We start from the raw sequence: 17591 nt of genomic DNA, 5'->3' as shown, positions 1-17591 counted from the left end.
AACCCTTGAAGTAGAATTATATTATAGATTATGATTGATACAGCCCATCTGACAACTTTTCTTGACCATTCCACCCCTCACTATTCCAGGAGCCTACGCTGAGGACTGGGTCAAATGGCAGAGTCTACTTTATAACCTGTATGATGCCCTGGTGAGTGAGATCAGCCAGATTGGGAGCCGGGGGAAATATGCCACAGGGTCGCGCCACATCGCTGTGAAGGAGAACCTTATGGAGCTGACTGCAGAAATTTGCCATCAGGTGATAAAGCTTAAGATCCTTCATTTTTCCATCTTGACTTCATTTAGTTCAAGACTAAAACCTGAGCTGTGCTGACATCATCTGACATAGTTCTCCTGTTTTTTAGAATGAAAATGGATGATTTTAGTATTGTTGGTCTCATCTTCATGTTTTGGGTGTTTGACTATTTCTCAGCTCTTTAGCGAGGATTGTAACTTCCAGATGCTGGAGGTGACTCAGGCCCACCTCAGAGCCACCCAGAGAGGCAGTCCACACGGCACGCCCAGCAAGCGTAGACGCATTGACTTGGGCTGGGAGGTTCTCCGAGACCACCTGCAGCCACACCATAATGACTTTGACGTCATACCATGGTGAGAAAAGACAATATCACACCAAGGTTCAGTGCTCATTAACTTGCCAAATATCCTTATATTTAGTACAATCAAACTCTTCACAGCTCCATATCCTCTGTGTTCCCCAACTCAACAATACAATGCTCCTATCTAGGTTACAGATCACATCAGTGTTGACCTCTAAGTACCCCTCCATGGTGCCTGGCCAGGAGCTGGTTCCTCTGCTATCTGTCCTTTGCCAGCTGCTGGGGGAGCAGCGGCGGGGTGACAGGGGGCCCTACGTGCTGCGCTGCCTGAGGGAGGTGGCTCGCTGCCAGGCCACACACCCAGAGAGGGCCCAATCCTACAGGGCTGAACTGGGCAGGCTGTGGGGCCGTGTCTGGGCCCTGGCTCTAAGGGGGGTCAGCTCCCCCCAGACTGAGGCCCTCAGTCTGGCCCTGCTGTCCACCATCCTCCAGGGAGCCTTCATTCCCATTGACAGAGAGCTTTGGAAGCTCTTCTCTGGCTCGGCCTGCAAGCCCTCTGAGTGAGTCCTTGGCTTTGATGAATGATTTTGTCGTATAAAGTCACTTCCTCAACATTTGATTTACTAATTTACTCTTTGCAAACTATAGTGCTTTATGTTTTTATCTTTGAAGGACGATTTCATCCTCTGTCTCTATGTCTGCAGTGCTGCTGCTCTGTGTTTGGCCCAGGCCCTCCTCAAGTGTCCTGTTCTTAAGAGCCTGGGCACTGGGTGGGACCATGCAGGGGCCGTGGAGGGGGTCGGGCCACCCAGCCTCAAGGAGAACATCATGAGCTGGCTGCTGATGAATGAACAGAGTGAAGAGGCAGAGGAGAGCTCAAGACCACACCCCATCATCTGCAGGTGGGCAGTTTATCACTGGGCTCATATCACATTTTTATTCACGCTTAACCTCTCTACTAGTGTTGTCTAAATCAAATAAAATTTTATTAGTCACATGTGCCAAATACAACCGCTGTAGACCTTAGTGAAATGCTTACTTACGAGCCTCTAACCAACAATGCAGTTTAAAGAAAATACAGCTAAGAATAAGAGATAAAAGTAACAAGTAATTAAAGAGCAGCAGTAAAATAACAATAGCAAGACTATATACAGGGGGGTACCCATACAGAGTCAATGTGCGGGGGCACCGGTTAGTTGAGGTACTATATACATGTAGGTAGAGTTATTAAAGTGACTATGCATAGATGACAACAGAGACTAGCAGTGGTGTAAAGAGGGGGGCAATGCAAATAGTCTGGGTAGCCATTTGACTAAATGTTCAGGAGTCTTACGGCATGGGTGTAGAAGCTGTTTAAAAGCCTCTTGGACCTAGACTTGGCACTCCGGTACCGCTTGCCGTGTGGTTGGATAGAGTACAGTCTATGATGAGGGTGGCTGGAGTCTTTGACAATTTTTAGGGCCTTCCTCTTACACCGCCTGGTATAGAGGTCCTGGATGGCAGGAAGCTTAGCCCCAGTGATGTACTGGGCCGTACACACTATCCTCTGTAGTGCCTTGCGGTCGGAGGCCGAGCAGTTGCCTTACCAGGCAGTGATGCAACCAGTCAGGATGCTCTCGATGCTGCAGCTGTAGAACCTTTCGAGGATCTGAGGACCCATGCCAAATCTTTGATTTGAGATCTGAGATCTTGGCCAACGACCTCCTTCCCTCACTAAGAGCATTGAAGATGGGTCGTGGCTGGGTCTTCCAGCATGACAACGACCCAAAACACACAGCCAGGGCAACTAAGGAGTGGGTTCGTAAGAAGCATCTCAAGGTCCTGGAGTGGCCTAGCCAGTCTCCAGACCTGAACCCAATATAAAATATTTGGAGGGAGCTGAAAGTCCGTATTGCCCAGCGACAGCCCCGAAACCTGAAGGATCTGGAGACTGTTTGTATGGAGGAGTGGGCCAAAATCCCTGCTGCAGTGTGTGCAAACCTGGTCAAGAACTACAGGAAATGTATGATCTCTGTAATTGCAAACAAAGGTTGCTGTACCAAATATTAAGTTCTGCTTTTCTGATGTATCAAATACTTATGTCATGCAATAAAATGCAAATTAATTACTTAAAAATCATACAATGTGATTTTCTGGATTTTTGTTTTAGATTCCGTCTCTCACAGTTGAAGTGTACCTATGATAAAAAAAATGACAGACCTCTACATGCTTTGTTAGTAGGAAAACCTGCAAAATCTGCAGTGTATCAAATACTTGTTCTCCCCACTGTACATGCTGATAGAAATTTGGTAAAACGGATTTAATTTTCCCTGCATTAAAGTCCCCAGCTACTAGGAACGCCGCCTCTGGGTGAGTGTTTTCTTGTTTGCTTATGGCGGAATACAGCTCATTCAATGCTGTCTTAGTGCCAGTCTCTGACTGTGGTGGTACGTAAACTGCTACAAAGAATACAGATGAAAACTCCCTCGGTAGGTAGTGTGGTCTACAGCTTATCATGAGATACTCTTCCTCAGGCGAGCAAAACTTTGAGAATCCCTTAGATATCGTGCACCAGCTGTTATTTACTAGTGGGATTATTTTGTCTTGGTACAATGTTTTACATCTGTAATTGTTTTAACACATTCCTAATAAGAGTTTGTCTTATTCCTCTTTTCACAGGGATTTTCCTCATAACCTCATCCCCAGAATTCTTGTGCCTTTGACCCTCAAAGACACCCGAGCTGGCATTATTTTTCTCCTTGGAGCAAAGGGACTTGAGAGGTCAGGGAAATATTTATCTAAAACCGATAAATTCAACCATATTGTCATCAGTGTCAACATAACTCCATAGATTTAATGCCGCCTTCAATCTTTCCTTCTGCCTAAAGTGCTGTGATGCAAGAGCAAGCACAAGTGGAAGTTAAAGGTTTCCTGAGTGAGATTGAGAGCATGTACCTGCAGTTCAGCTTTGACGAGATGCCCTCTAACCCCATGGTGAAAGTGGTGGTGTCCTCAGCCGGCACCCAGCTCACTGTTGTCCCCAGCCTTAAACACAAGCTGGAGCAGGGCCTCTTGTCTGTGGCTGACCACCTACTCAACTGCTACTCCCCAGATGTGAGTGAATGCCTATGTTAGAACCATGGTTGTGTGAGTTGGTGTATGTTCAAACTAAGTACTGTGTGTGTTTTCTCCTCAGTCTCAGACCACACCACCAGAATGCCTGGTTCGTTGTTCAAGTCTCCTTACTGGCGTTTTAGCAGGATATGTCTCTACTGGTCTCCTGACTGAGGAAGAAGCCTGCCATTCCCAACTCTTCCTAAAGGCCAAGGTAGTCTGAACGGGTTGATAACATTTCTTTAATGCCTGCTGAAATCCACATATATGTAATTCATTGTATATTCTGTTGGCTTTTTGAAGGCACTGGTCCAGGATTTTAGTGAGTACATATCTAATGTGAAGGTGAAGATGGCAGAGGATGGGACAATGACCACACTCAGGTCTGTCATGCGGCTGTGCACACAGTGTGTCAACAGAGGGGTTAAGGTAAGACAAGCATTCTTCCTCGTCGTTATCACCAGCATCAACATCTGTGTTTAAAATCTGGCTCTCTATCTGTACTTTCATTGACTTCCACATATCCTCTCCCACAGGACAGTATGAGTTCTGTCTCTTGCAACTTGTTCATGAAGATTTTCCCTGCGAGACTTTTGACTGAACTGGCAGAAATATGCAAACTGTTGGTGAGTCATGGAGAGTTTGCTTTCTGTCCCATGAACCATCATTTTGACCATTTGAATAACCATCATTTGGACCTGTTTAACCACTCTATAATGATCTGAATTATGTAAGCTCACCCTGTGTCTCTGTTTCTAACTCACAGCTGAACAGCTCCTGTAGGAGAGGTAGTGTGGGGATTGAGGAGGAGATCACAGATGAGGACTGGGACATGACGAGGACACAGGCTGACCAGCAGGAGGATATTGACCTGTTTGATGATGGAGACGGACCACAGACCAGCACATCTACGGGGACTCACAGACAGAATGTGGACCCCAATGACACCCAGTGTGGTTTTGGCAAGTGGATGATATCCCTAGTATGCCACATGTAAAATGAACCCCTCAGCGTCAGCCACTATGCCAGGATAATATAGGTTGAGGTGGAGCTATTGACATTGTGTACACCCCATCTGATTCTTTCAGATCAATGATATATTTCCAGAGGTAGGGGCTTGGCAGATGATAATCAGACCAGGCATTGTCTTCCATGCATTTCTAGGAATCAACCAGTGACCAGATGGTCATTTAAATACTCTTATCTTCTCCTAGATGCTAAAAGCCTACTGGCTGAGGAGCATTTGGCCCAGCAGGATTTAGCCATCTTGGCCAGTCTAGAGTTCCTGTCCCTGTGTGTATCGGCTGAGTTTATCCACGGGCTCTCTTTCAAACCAGTGGAGGTTCGCCGCAGGTTACTACTGCTGCTGGAGCAGATAGACTGCACCAAGCCACTACACCTCAACATGGTGAGTGACCAGGACTGTGTAGTGGGGTCAATGTTGCACAGCTAATCGTTGTTCCCTACCAATCATGTTGGAAATGACGACTGATGATGATCTTGTATCTCTAACATGGAATAGTAATAGTTCATTATTTTCCTGTCCCCCCTCAGTACCTGGTCCTTCTGAAGAAACTACCTGCTGAGGACACATCGCTGGCAGCTGAAGAGTTTGACTCACTCCTCAGACCTCTGGCGTAAGAAAGGCCTCTGTTTCTAGATTCATATGTCAAGTATACTATGCTATACAGTAGGTGTCAAGTATACTATGCTATACAGTAGGTGTTAAGTATACTATGCTATACAGTAGGTGTCAAGTATACTATGCTATACAGTAGGTGCTGGAGACGTTAGGACTTTGTTTTGTGCCTGCAGGGATCTTTGCTCATTGTACCGCCAGGACCAGGAGGTCTGTGCTGCAGTGCTGCTGGGTCTGCTACCGTCTATCCGTAGTCTGGGCCGTACCCAGGACCAGCACAATGATATGAGACACGTCCAGGGAGCTCTGCTCCAAGTGGTCTCTGGATTCTGGTCAGCACCAAAGTCTCCATTTTTGTATTTTGACTTTACAATAATTCTGGTTCTTTGTTCAAGAATTGAACTTCCAACTTTTTAATGGTCTCTTCTAGCATTTTGGGCAGAACGGGGAAATGCACAGCAATTGTAAAGGTGGCATTAATTCACTGTCTACTGGCTCTACTGGAGGTGAGCTCACAATGTTTTAAAATCACAGCATAGTAACTGCCCATGATAACCACCCTGTCTTTAGGTAGATAGAGCGTAATAACACCAAAGATTTACTTCCCTGTCTCTGCCCCTATGTCAGGCTGACCCTTGCTGTAAGTGGGCGGTCCTTACCCTGAGGGAGGAGAAGCTTCCAGTGTCCGTCATCCTCCCGTCCCACCTGTCTGACTCTCACCATCATGTACGAATGCTTGCAGCCATGACAGTGGAAAGGTTGGTTTTTACCGACAGAACACTCTCTCACCAGCCTTAATTCCATCACAGAGGCTAATGTCTCAAGTTAAAAAGTAAATATTGACATGTTTGACATGTCTACCATGCATGCTCTCTTCCATCCATAGGCTGTTTTTGGAGATGACACCGGACAGCTTGGAGAAGAGAAAGATGCTTCCTCTGAAATGCCAGCAGACAGCCTTTGAGAATGTCTACCTGAAAGCCCAAGAAGGGATGAGGCTCCAGGTAAAACCTGTCTTTCACATGTTACTCTGACAGAAGTTATGGCCAGTCCGTCTCACTATCCCTCTGCTCTCCCTGGTGTGTCACAGAAGAACAGCTCTCCTGAAGACCTGAGTGACGAGACCTTTAACCGCAAGGCCACGCTGCTGAAGAGTGTGTCGGTGGTGCTGTGCTGCAGCCCCGTCTGTGAGAAACAGTCCCTCTTCGCCCTCTTCCAGTCCTACAAGGAGAACAACATAGAGGAGCCACTCATCAAAAAGGTAAGGGCAAATCATTTGGCTACGCATATTTACGGTCTCATCAATTATTATGTTTTGTATTCATGTTTCTTAAACTGAAAGCACTTTATAGTGAATGTGGGTAACTTTCCCTTTCCACCAGGGGTGGAAAAGGTACCCAATTGTCATACTTGAGTAAAAGTAAACAGAAAATGATTCAAGTGAAAGTCACCCAGTAAAATATTACTTGAGTAAATGTAATTACTAAAATATACTTAAATATCAAAAGTAAAATCATTTCAAATTCCTTATATTAAGCAATTCAGATGGCATCATTTTCATGTTTTTATTTATTCACGGATATCCAGGGGCATGCTCCAACACTGACATCATTTACAAACTAAGCATGTGTGTTTAGTGAGTCCGCCAGATCAGAGGCAGTAGGGATGACCAGGGATGTTCTCTGTTTAGTGAGTCCGCCAGATCAGAGGCAGTAGGGATGACCAGGGATGTTCTCTGTTTAGTGAGTCCGCCAGATCAGAGGCAGTAGGGATGACCAGGGATGTTCTCTTGATAAGTGTGTGAATTTGACAATTTTCCTGTCCTGCTAAGCATTCGAAATGTATTGAGTACTTGTGTGTGTCAGGGAAAATGTATGGAGTAAAAAGTATATACTTTTCTTTAGGAATGTAATAAAGTAAAAGTTGTCAAGTACAGATACCCCAAAACGACTTATGTAGTACTTTCAAGTATTTTTTACCTAAGTACTTTACACAACTGCTTTCCACCATCACTACATACAGTATCTCTCTGACTACTGTATCAATATGCTATGATATTGACAGACTGAATGTTAACCTGGTTTGTCTCTCACCCCCTCTAGGTCCTGGGCAGTGTGTCCAGAGCTCTGGGCTACAGGAGTGTGGAGGGGTTTGTCAGCTCTCACCTGGATTACCTGGTGGCAGAGTGGCTGGGCCAGCATGGCTACACTCTGGAATCCTTCCCTTACACTCTGCTCAACCACGTCACTCTCAAGGACTTCTACAGGTAGGTGCACATGCTTAGTTTATGTTCTACATGACATTTTTTACTTTAGTTTATTTAGTAAACATTTTCTTCACTCTATTTTTTTTAAACTGCATTGATGGTTAAGGGCTTGTAAGTAAGCATTTCACGGTAAGTTCTGAACCTGCTAAATTTTTTATTTATTTTTATTTCACCTTTATTTAATTCAGTCACTATTCAAATTCGGCGCATCCATTTACATTACATTTACATTTAAGTCATTTAGCAGACGCTCTTATCCAGAGCGACTTACAAATTGGTGCATACACCTTATGACATCCAGTGGAACAGCCACTTTACAATAGTGCATCTAAATCTTTTTAGGGGGGGCATCTAAATCTTTTTAGGGGGGTGAGAAGGATTACTTACCCTATCCTAGGTATTCCTTGAAGAGGTGGGGTTTCAGGTGTCTCCGGAAGGTGGTGATTGACTCCGCTGTCCTGGCGTCGTGAGGGAGTTTGTTCCACCATTGGGGAACCATTGCATCCCATACGTTTTATGTCCATAAAATGACTTTTTGTGAATTTACTGATCTGACAGAATTGAGGTGAAAGTAGAGTTTCTACCATATTGCTTTCACTTATTCAATCATGTCAGATCACCTTAAAGAAGGAATGAAGGAATGATGCATCTATGGATTTATTTGTTGTTTCTTTGTTTTATCCCAGCTCCTCCTATCAGGTCCTTATCCCACACCTGGTCTTCCTGGATGACTTTAAGCAGGTGAAGTCCATCAGCACCCTCCTGGGTAAGGACTGGAAGAAGCTGCTGGCCAACTGCTTCCCTAAGATCATGGTTAACATTCTGCCCTACTTTGCCATGTCGGGCCAGGATGCCCAAGTGGCCCGGCAGAGAGAGAAGGCCCACAGGGTCTATGACCTACTCAAGGACAGCAACTGCCTGGGCAAACCGGTGAGGAAGAGACGCTTGGAGTCTCTGTGCCTGCAGCTGAATGTGCTTAAAACTCTGTAGGATGTTATCATGTATAAACCAGGATTGGGTTCCATTCCTTTTCACTTCATCCCCTGAAGTGGCTGAATTGAAATGGAATTGACTCCAACCCTGATGCCAGGTTTGCTAACTGTCGTGGAAATTGTAATCAGAAAGGAAGAAAAAGACTGTAGATTCTTCAAAAATTCAACCAAGCAAAATATAAAACATTGTAGGACAGGGCTTTCTTACACTACTACATTGTCTTTGTAAAGGGCTTCTGTTGAGCCAGTTTTTTTACCTTCACATGGTACAAAACATTCTTATGGGAATCATTTAAACAGTTACAAGTCATTTGAAAAGTTACACAGGAGTACACCCGTCGTCTGTACAAAGAGGACAATCATCACGTTGACACTGTCCACACGGCCAGGGTTCAGCGTCAACCTCCTGCTTCGTCCACCTAATCTGTCACGGTTTTCCAATGTAGTCCTCCAGTGACTCTTTGGCTTCTGGGGCAGCAGGTAGCGTGGGAAGAGCATTGGGCCAGTAACCGAAAGGTTGCTAGATCGAATCCCCGAGCTGACAAGTAAAAAAATCTGCCCCTGAACAAGGCAGATAACCCACTGTATCTAGGCCGTCATTGTAAATAAGAATATGTTCTTCACTGACTTGCTTAGTTTAAGAAATGTTGAATTAAAAATATAAATGTATACATTCTGTGTGCAACTGGATGGCCGACCAATCAGTCATTGGTGGGTAATGTTCCTTTATGCGATCACGCAGTGCAGCCAGTTGGGCCTGATAGGGTTCATCGTCCGTCCATAATATGAATCTCTCGTCAATACACACACACTCAGGAAACAAAAACAAACAGTATTTGGTTAGGAACGTCTTCCTTGCTTATAATTAAAAAGGAGTAATTTCTTCTCATCAAAATCTTTTTTAATTACTCTGTCATTTTTGATTTTGTACCCACATGGTAGTTCCTCCTATGCACATTTAAGGTTTTAAATGTATAGCTGGTTTCCCAATCATAACCAACTGTTTTTACCACTCCATTAATTAATGCATTTTCTTTTACAATATTTTTCAAACCTGCAGGAATATTTTTTAATTCTATCTCAGGACCCTGGAACACTTTCATCAGGACCCTGTCCTGGTATCTATAGTACTTCAGGACCCTGTCCTGGTATCTATAGTACTTCAGGATCCTGTCCTGGTATCTATAGCACTTCAGGACCCTGTCCTGGTATCTATAGCACTTCAGGACCCTGTCCTGGTATCTATAGCACTTCAGGACCCTGTCCTGGTATCTATAGCACTTCAGGATCCTGTCCTGGTATCTATAGCACTTCAGGACCCTGTCCTGGTATCTATAGCACTTCAGGACCCTGTCCTGGTATCTATAGCACTTCAGGACCCTGTCCTGGTATCTATAGCACTTCAGGACCCTGTCCTGGTATCTATAGCACTTCAGGACCCTGTACTGGTATCTATAGCACTTCAGGACCCTGTCCTGGTATCTATAGTACTTCAGGATCCTGTCCTGGAACACTTTCATCAGGACCCTGTCCTGGTATCTATAGCACTTCAGGACCCTGTGCTGGTATCTATAGCACTTCAGGACCCTGTCCTGGTATCTATAGTACTTCAGGATCCTGTCCTGGAACACTTTCATCAGGACCCTGTCCTGGTATCTATAGTACTTCAGGACCCTGTCCTGGAACACTTTCATCAGGACCCTGTCCTGGTATCTATAGCACTTCAGGACCCTGTCCTGGAACACTTTCATCAGGACCCTGTCCTGGTAGCTATAGCACTCCAGGACCCTGTCCTGGAACACTTTCATCAGGACCCTGTCCTGGTATCTATAGTACTTCAGGACCCTGTCCTGGTATCTATAGCACTTCAGGACCCTGTCCTGGTATCTATAGCACTTCAGGACCCTGTCCTGGAACACTTTCATCAGGACCCTGTCCTGGTATCTATAGTTCTTCAGGACCCTGTCCTGGTATCTATAGTACTTCAGGACCTTGTCCTGGAACACTTTCATCAGGACCCTGTCCTGGTATATATAGCACTTCAGGACCCTGTCCTGGTATCTATAGCACTTCAGGACCCTGTCCTGGTATCTATAGCACTTCAGGACCCTGTCCTGGAACACTTTCATCAGGACCCTGTCCTGGTATCTATAGTACTTCAGGACCCTGTCCTGGAACACTTTCATCAGGACCCTGTCCTGGTATCTATAGCACTTCAGGACCCTGTCCTGGAACACTTTCATCAGGACCCTGTCCTGGTATCTATAGCACTTCAGGACCCTGTCCTGGAACACTTTCATCAGGACCCTGTCCTGGTATCTATAGTACTTCAGGATCCTGTCCTGGTATCTATAGTACTTCAGGATCCTGTCCTGGTATCTATAGTACTTCAGGATCCTGGCCTGGTATCTATAGTACTTCAGGACCCTGTCCTGGTATCTTTAGCACTTCAGGACCCTGTCCTGGTATCTTTAGCACTTCAGGACCCTGTCCTGGTATCTATAGTACTTCAGGACCCTGTCCTGGTATCTATAGTACTTCAGGACCCTGTCCTGGTATCTATAGTACTTCAGGACCCTGTCCTGGTATCTATAGTACTTCAGGACCCTGTCCTGGTATCTATAGTACTTCAGGACCCTGTCCTGGAACACTTTCATCAGGACCCTGTCCTGGTATCTATAGTACTTCAGGACCTTGTCCTGGAACACTTTGATCAGGACCCTGTCCTGGTATCTATAGTACTTCAGGACCCTGTCCTGGTATCTATAGTACTTCAGGACCCTGTCCCGGTATCTATAGTACTTCAGGACCCTGTCCCGGTATCTATAGTACTTCAGGACCCTGTCCTGGTATCTATAGTACTTCAGGACCTTGTCCTGGAACACTTTGATCAGGACCCTGTCCTGGTATCTATAGCACTTCAGGACCCTGTCCTGGTATCTATAGCACTTCAGGACCATGTCCTGGTATCTATAGCACTTCAGGGCCCTGTCCTGGTATCTATAGTACTTCAGGACCTTGTCCTGGAACACTTTGATCAGGACCCTGTCCTGGTATCTATAGTACTTCAGGACCCTGTCCTGGTATCGATAGTACTTCAGGACCCTGTCCTGGTATCTATAGTACTTCAGGACCTTGTCCTGGAACACTTTGATCAGGACCCTGTCCTGGTATCTATAGTACTTCAGGACCCTGTCCTGGTATCTATAGTACTTCAGGACCTTGTCCTGTAACACTTTGATCAGGACCCTGTCCTGGTATCTATAGTACTTCAGGACCCTGTCCTGGTATCTATAGTACTTCAGGACCCTGTCCTGGTATCTATAGTACTTCAGGACCCTGTCCTGGTATCTATAGTACTTCAGGACCCTGTCCCGGTATCTATAGTACTTCAGGACCCTGTCCCGGTATCTATAGTACTTCAGGACCCTGTCCCGGTATCTATAGTACTTCAGGACCTTGTCCTGGAACACTTTGATCAGGACCCTGTCCTGGTATCTATAGCACTTCAGGACCCTGTCCTGGTATCTATAGCACTTCAGGACCCTGTCCTGGTATCTATAGTACTTCAGGACCCTGTCCTGGTATCTATAGTACTTCAGGACCCTGTCCTGGAACACTTTGATCAGGACCCTGTCCTGGTATCTATAGTACTTCAGGACCCTGTCCTGGTATCTATAGTACTTCAGGACCTTGTCCTGGAACACTTTGATCAGGACCATGTCCTGGTATCTATAGCACTTCAGGACCCTGTCCTGTTATCTATAGCACTTCAGGACCCTGTCCTGGTTTCTCTAGCACTTCAGGATCCTGTCCTGGTATCTATAGCACTTCAGGACCCTGTCCTGGTATCTATAGCACTTCAGGACCCTGTCCTGGTATCTATAGCACTTCAGGACCCTGTCCTGGTATCTATAGCACTTCAGGACCCTGTCCTGGTATCTATAGCACTTCAGGACCCTGTCCTGGTATCTATAGCACTTCAGGACCCTGTCCTGGTATCTATAGCACTTCAGGATCCTGTCCTGGAACACTTTCATCAGGACCCTGTCCTGGTATCTATAGTACTTCAGGATCCTGTCCTGGTATCTATAGTACTTCAGGACCCTGTCCTGGTATGTATAGCACTTCAGGATACTGTCCTGGTATGTATAGCACTTCAGGACACTGTCCTGGTATCTATAGCACTTCAGGACCCTGTCCTGGTATCTATAGCACTTCAGGACCCTGTCCTGGTATCTATAGCACTTCAGGACCCTGTCCTGGTATCTATAGCACTTCAGGATCCTGTCCTGGTATCTATAGCACTTCAGGACCCTGTCCTGGTATCTATAGCACTTCAGGACCCTGTCCTGGAACACTTTCATCAGGACCCTGTCCTGGTATCTATAGCACTTCAGGACCCTGTCCTGGTATCTATAGCACTTCAGGACCCTGTCCTGGAACACTTTCATCAGGACCCTGTCCTGGTATCTATAGCACTTCAGGACCCTGTCCTGGTATCTATAGCACTTCAGGACCCTGTCCTGGAACACTTTCATCAGGACCCTGTCCTGGTATCTATAGTACTTCAGGACCCTGTCCTGGAACACTTTCATCCAGGACCCTGTCCTGGAACACTTTCATCCAGGACCCTGTCCTGGAACACTTTCATCAGGACCCTGTCCTGGTACTATAGTACTATAGTATCCTGGTACTTCAGGACCCTGTCCTGGTATCTATAGTACTTCAGGACCCTGTCCTGGTATCTGTAGCACTTCAGGACCCTGTCCTGGTATCTATAGCACTTCAGGACCCTGTCCTGGTATCTATAGCACTTCAGGACCCTGTCCTGGTATCTATAGTACTTCAGGACCCTGTCCTGGTATCTATAGTACTTCAGGACCCTGTCCTGGTATCTATAATACTTCAGGACCCTGTCCTGGTATCTTTAGCACTTCAGGACCCTGTCCTGGTATCTATTGTACTTCAGGACCCTGTCCTGGTATCTATAGTACTTCAGGACCCCGTCCTGGAACACTTTCATCAGGACCCTGTCCTGGTATCTATAGCACTTCAGGACCCTGTCCTGGTATCTATAGCACTTCAGGACCCTGTCCTGGTATCTATAGTACTTCAGGACCTTGTCCTGGAACACTTTGATCAGGACCCTGTCCTGGTATCTATAGTACTTCAGGACCCTGTCCTGGTATCTATAGTACTTCAGGACCTTGTCCTGGAACACTTTGATCAGGACCCTGTCCTGGTATCTATAGTACTTCAGGACCTTGTCCTGGAACACTTTGATCAGGACCATGTCCTGGTATCTATAGTACTTCAGGACCTTGTCCTGGTATCTATAATACTTCAGGACCCTGTCCTGGTATCTTTAGCACTTCAGGACCCTGTCCTGGTATCTATAATACTTCAGGACCCTGTCCTGGTATCTATAGTACTTCAGGACCCTGTCCTGGAACACTTTCATCAGGACCCTGTCCTGGTATCTATAGTACTTCAGGACCCTGTCCTGGTATCTATAGTACTTCAGGACCCTGTCCTCGAACACTTTCATCAGGACCCTGTCCTGGTATCTGTAGTACTTCAGGACCCTGTCCTGGTATCTGTAGTACTTCAGGACCCTGTCCTGGTATCTGTAGTACTTCAGGACCCTGTCCTGGTATCTGTAGTACTTCAGGACCCTGTCCTGGTATCTGTAGTACTTCAGGACCCTGTCCTGGTATCTGTAGTACTTCAGGACCCTGTCCTGGTATCTATAGTACTTCAGGACCCTGTCCTGGTATCTATAGTACTTCAGGACCTTGTCCTGGAACACTTTGATCAGGACCCTGTCCTGGTATCTATAGTACTTCAGGACCCTGTCCTGGTATCTATAGTACTTCAGGACCTTGTCCTGGAACACTTTGATCAGGACCCTGTCCTGGTATCTATAGTACTTCAGGACCTTGTCCTGGAACACTTTGATCAGGACCATGTCCTGGTATCTATAGTACTTCAGGACCCTGTCCTGGTATCTATAGTACTTCAGGACCCTGTCCTGGTATCTATAGCACTTCAGGACCCTGTCCTGGTATCTATAGTACTTCAGGACCCTGTCCTGGTATCTATAGTACTTCAGGACCCTGTCCTGGAACACTTTCATCAGGACCCTGTCCTGGTATCTATAGTACTTCAGGACCCTGTCCTGGTATCTATAGTACTTCAGGACCCTGTCCTCGAACACTTTCATCAGGACCCTGTCCTGGTATCTGTAGTACTTCAGGACCCTGTCCTGGTATCTGTAGTACTTCAGGACCCTGTCCTGGTATCTATAGTACTTCAGGACCCTGTCCTGGTATCTATAGTACTTCAGGACCCTGTCCTGGTATCTGTAGTACTTCAGGACCCTGTCCTGGTATCTGTAGTACTTCAGGACCCTGTCCTGGTATCTATAGTACTTCAGGACCCTGTCCTGGTATCTATTGTACTTCAGGACCCTGTCCTGGTATCTATAGTACTTCAGGACCCTGTCCTGGTATCTGTAGTACTTCAGGACCCTGTCCTGGTATCTGTAGTACTTCAGGACCCTGTCCTGGTATCTATAGTACTTCAGGACCCTGTCCTGGAACACTTTCATCAGGACCCTGTCCTTGTATCTATAGTACTTCAGGACCCTGTCCTGGTATCTATAGTACTTCAGGACCCTGTCCTGGTATCTATAGTACTTCAGGACCCTGTCCTGGTATCTATAGTACTTCAGGACCCTGTCCTGGTATCTATAGTACTTCAGGGCCCTGTCCTGGTATCTATAGTACTTCAGGACCTTGTCCTGGAACACTTTGATCAGGACCCTGTCCTGGTATCTTTAGTACTTCAGGACCCTGTCCTGGTATCTATAGTAATTCAGGACCCTGTCCTGGTATCTATAGTACTTCAGGACCCTGTCCTGGAACACTTTCATCAGGACCCTGTCCTGGTATCTATAGTACTTCAGGACCCTGTCCTGGTATCTATAGTACTTCAGGACCCTGTCCTGGTATCTATAGTACTTCAGGACCTTGTCCTGGAACACTTTGATCAGGACCCTGTCCTGGTATCTATAGTACTTCAGGGCCCTGTCCTGGTATCTATAGTACTTCAGGACCTTGTCCTGGAACACTTTGATCAGGACCCTGTCCTGGTATCTTTAGTACTTCAGGACCCTGTCCTGGTATCTATAGTACTTCCCTGTCCTGGTATCTATAGTACTTCCCCTGTCCTGGAACACTTTCATCAGGACCCTGTCCTGGTATCTATAGTACTTCAGGACCTTGTCCTGGAACACTTTGATCAGGACCCTGTCCTGGTATCTATAGTACTTCAGGACCCTGTCCTGGTATCGGTAGTACTTCAGGACCCTGTCCTGGTATCGATGGTACTTCAGGACCCTGTCCTGGAACACTTTCATCAGGACCCTGTCCTGGTATCTATAGTACTTCAGGACCTTGTCCTGGAACACTTTGATCAGGACCCTGTCCTGGTATCTATAGTACTTCAGGACCCTGTCCTGGTATCGATAGTACTTCAGGACCCTGTCCTGGTATCGATGGTACTTCAGGACCCTGTCCTGGTATCTATAGTACTTCAGGACCCTGTCCTGGTATCTATAGTACTTCAGGACCCTGTCCTGGAACACTTTCATCAGGACCCTGTCCTGGTATCTATAGTACTTCAGGACCCTGTCCTGGTATCTATTGTACTTCAGGACCCTGTCCTGGTATCTATAGTACTTCAGGACCCTGTCCTGGTATCTGTAGTACTTCAGGACCCTGTCCTGGTATCTGTAGTACTTCAGGACCCTGTCCTGGTATCTATAGTACTTCAGGACCCTGTCCTGGAACACTTTCATCAGGACCCTGTCCTTGTATCTATAGTACTTCAGGACCCTGTCCTGGTATCTATAGTACTTCAGGACCCTGTCCTGGTATCTATAGTACTTCAGGACCTTGTCCTGGAACACTTTGATCAGGACCCTGTCCTGGTATCTATAGTACTTCAGGGCCCTGTCCTGGTATCTATAGTACTTCAGGACCTTGTCCTGGAACACTTTGATCAGGACCCTGTCCTGGTATCTTTAGTACTTCAGGACCCTGTCCTGGTATCTATAGTACTTCAGGACCCTGTCCTGGTATCTATAGTCCTTCAGGACCCTGTCCTGGAACACTTTCATCAGGACCCTGTCCTGGTATCTATAGTACTTCAGGACCTTGTCCTGGAACACTTTGATCAGGACCCTGTCCTGGTATCTATAGTACTTCAGGACCCTGTCCTGGTATCGATAGTACTCCAGGACCCTGTCCTGGTATCGATGGTACTTCAGGACCCTGTCCTGGAACACTTTCATCAGGACCCTGTCCTGGTATCTATAGTACTTCAGGACCTTGTCCTGGAACACTTTGATCAGGACCCTGTCCTGGTATCTATAGTACTTCAGGACCCTGTCCTGGTATCGATAGTACTTCAGGACCCTGTCCTGGTATCGATGGTACTTCAGGACCCTGTCCTGGTATCTATAGTACTTCAGGACCCTGTCCTGGTATCTATAGTACTTCAGGACCCTGTCCTGGTATCTATAGTACTTCAGGACCTTGTCCTGGAACACTTTGATCAGGACCCTGTCCTGGTATCTATAGTACTTCAGGACCTTGTCCTGGAACACTTTGATCAGGACCCTGTCCTGGTATCTATAGTACTTCAGGACCTTGTCCTGGAACACTTTGATCAGGACCATGTCCTGGTATCTATAGTACTTCAGGACCCTGTCCTGGTATCTATAGTACTTCAGGACCCTGTCCTGGTATCTATAGTACTTCAGGACCCTGTCCTGGAACACTTTCATCAGGACCATGTCCTGGTATCTATAGTACTTCAGGACCCTGTCCTGGTATCTATAGTACTTCAGGACCCTGTCCTGGTATCTATAGTACTTCAGGACCCTGTCCTTGAACACTTTGATCAGGACTCTGTCCTGGTATCTATAGTACTTCAGGACCCTGTCCTGGTATCTATAGTACTTCAGGACCTTGTCC

At 46.3% G+C, this 17591-nt stretch overlaps 1 protein-coding gene across 15 annotated transcripts in view; it reads left to right on the top strand.

The window, feature by feature from the left end:
- The window catches only part of atm (ATM serine/threonine kinase), a 52414-nt gene that overhangs the window by 10590 nt on the left and 24233 nt on the right, over positions 1-17591 (top strand). For all 15 annotated transcript variants that reach the window (XM_052519565.1, XM_052519558.1, XM_052519557.1 and 12 more), the window contains exons 8-26: positions 90-259; positions 434-609; positions 746-1117; positions 1262-1459; positions 3216-3317; positions 3425-3650; positions 3733-3864; positions 3954-4079; positions 4187-4276; positions 4417-4612; positions 4865-5058; positions 5205-5287; positions 5466-5621; positions 5720-5795; positions 5917-6047; positions 6176-6293; positions 6380-6550; positions 7392-7555; positions 8242-8485. In XM_052519565.1, coding sequence (XP_052375525.1) covers positions 90-259; positions 434-609; positions 746-1117; positions 1262-1459; positions 3216-3317; positions 3425-3650; positions 3733-3864; positions 3954-4079; positions 4187-4276; positions 4417-4612; positions 4865-5058; positions 5205-5287; positions 5466-5621; positions 5720-5795; positions 5917-6047; positions 6176-6293; positions 6380-6550; positions 7392-7555; positions 8242-8485 — 3125 coding nt within the window. The remainder of the gene's footprint in view (positions 1-89; positions 260-433; positions 610-745; positions 1118-1261; positions 1460-3215; positions 3318-3424; positions 3651-3732; positions 3865-3953; positions 4080-4186; positions 4277-4416; positions 4613-4864; positions 5059-5204; positions 5288-5465; positions 5622-5719; positions 5796-5916; positions 6048-6175; positions 6294-6379; positions 6551-7391; positions 7556-8241; positions 8486-17591) is intronic.

This window comes from Oncorhynchus keta, chromosome 1 (genome assembly GCF_023373465.1).
Source record: "Oncorhynchus keta strain PuntledgeMale-10-30-2019 chromosome 1, Oket_V2, whole genome shotgun sequence".
Lineage (NCBI taxonomy): Eukaryota > Metazoa > Chordata > Actinopteri > Salmoniformes > Salmonidae > Oncorhynchus > Oncorhynchus keta.
The sequence above is the reverse complement of the archived record's forward strand: the minus strand, read 5'-3'. Positions and strand labels throughout refer to the sequence as shown.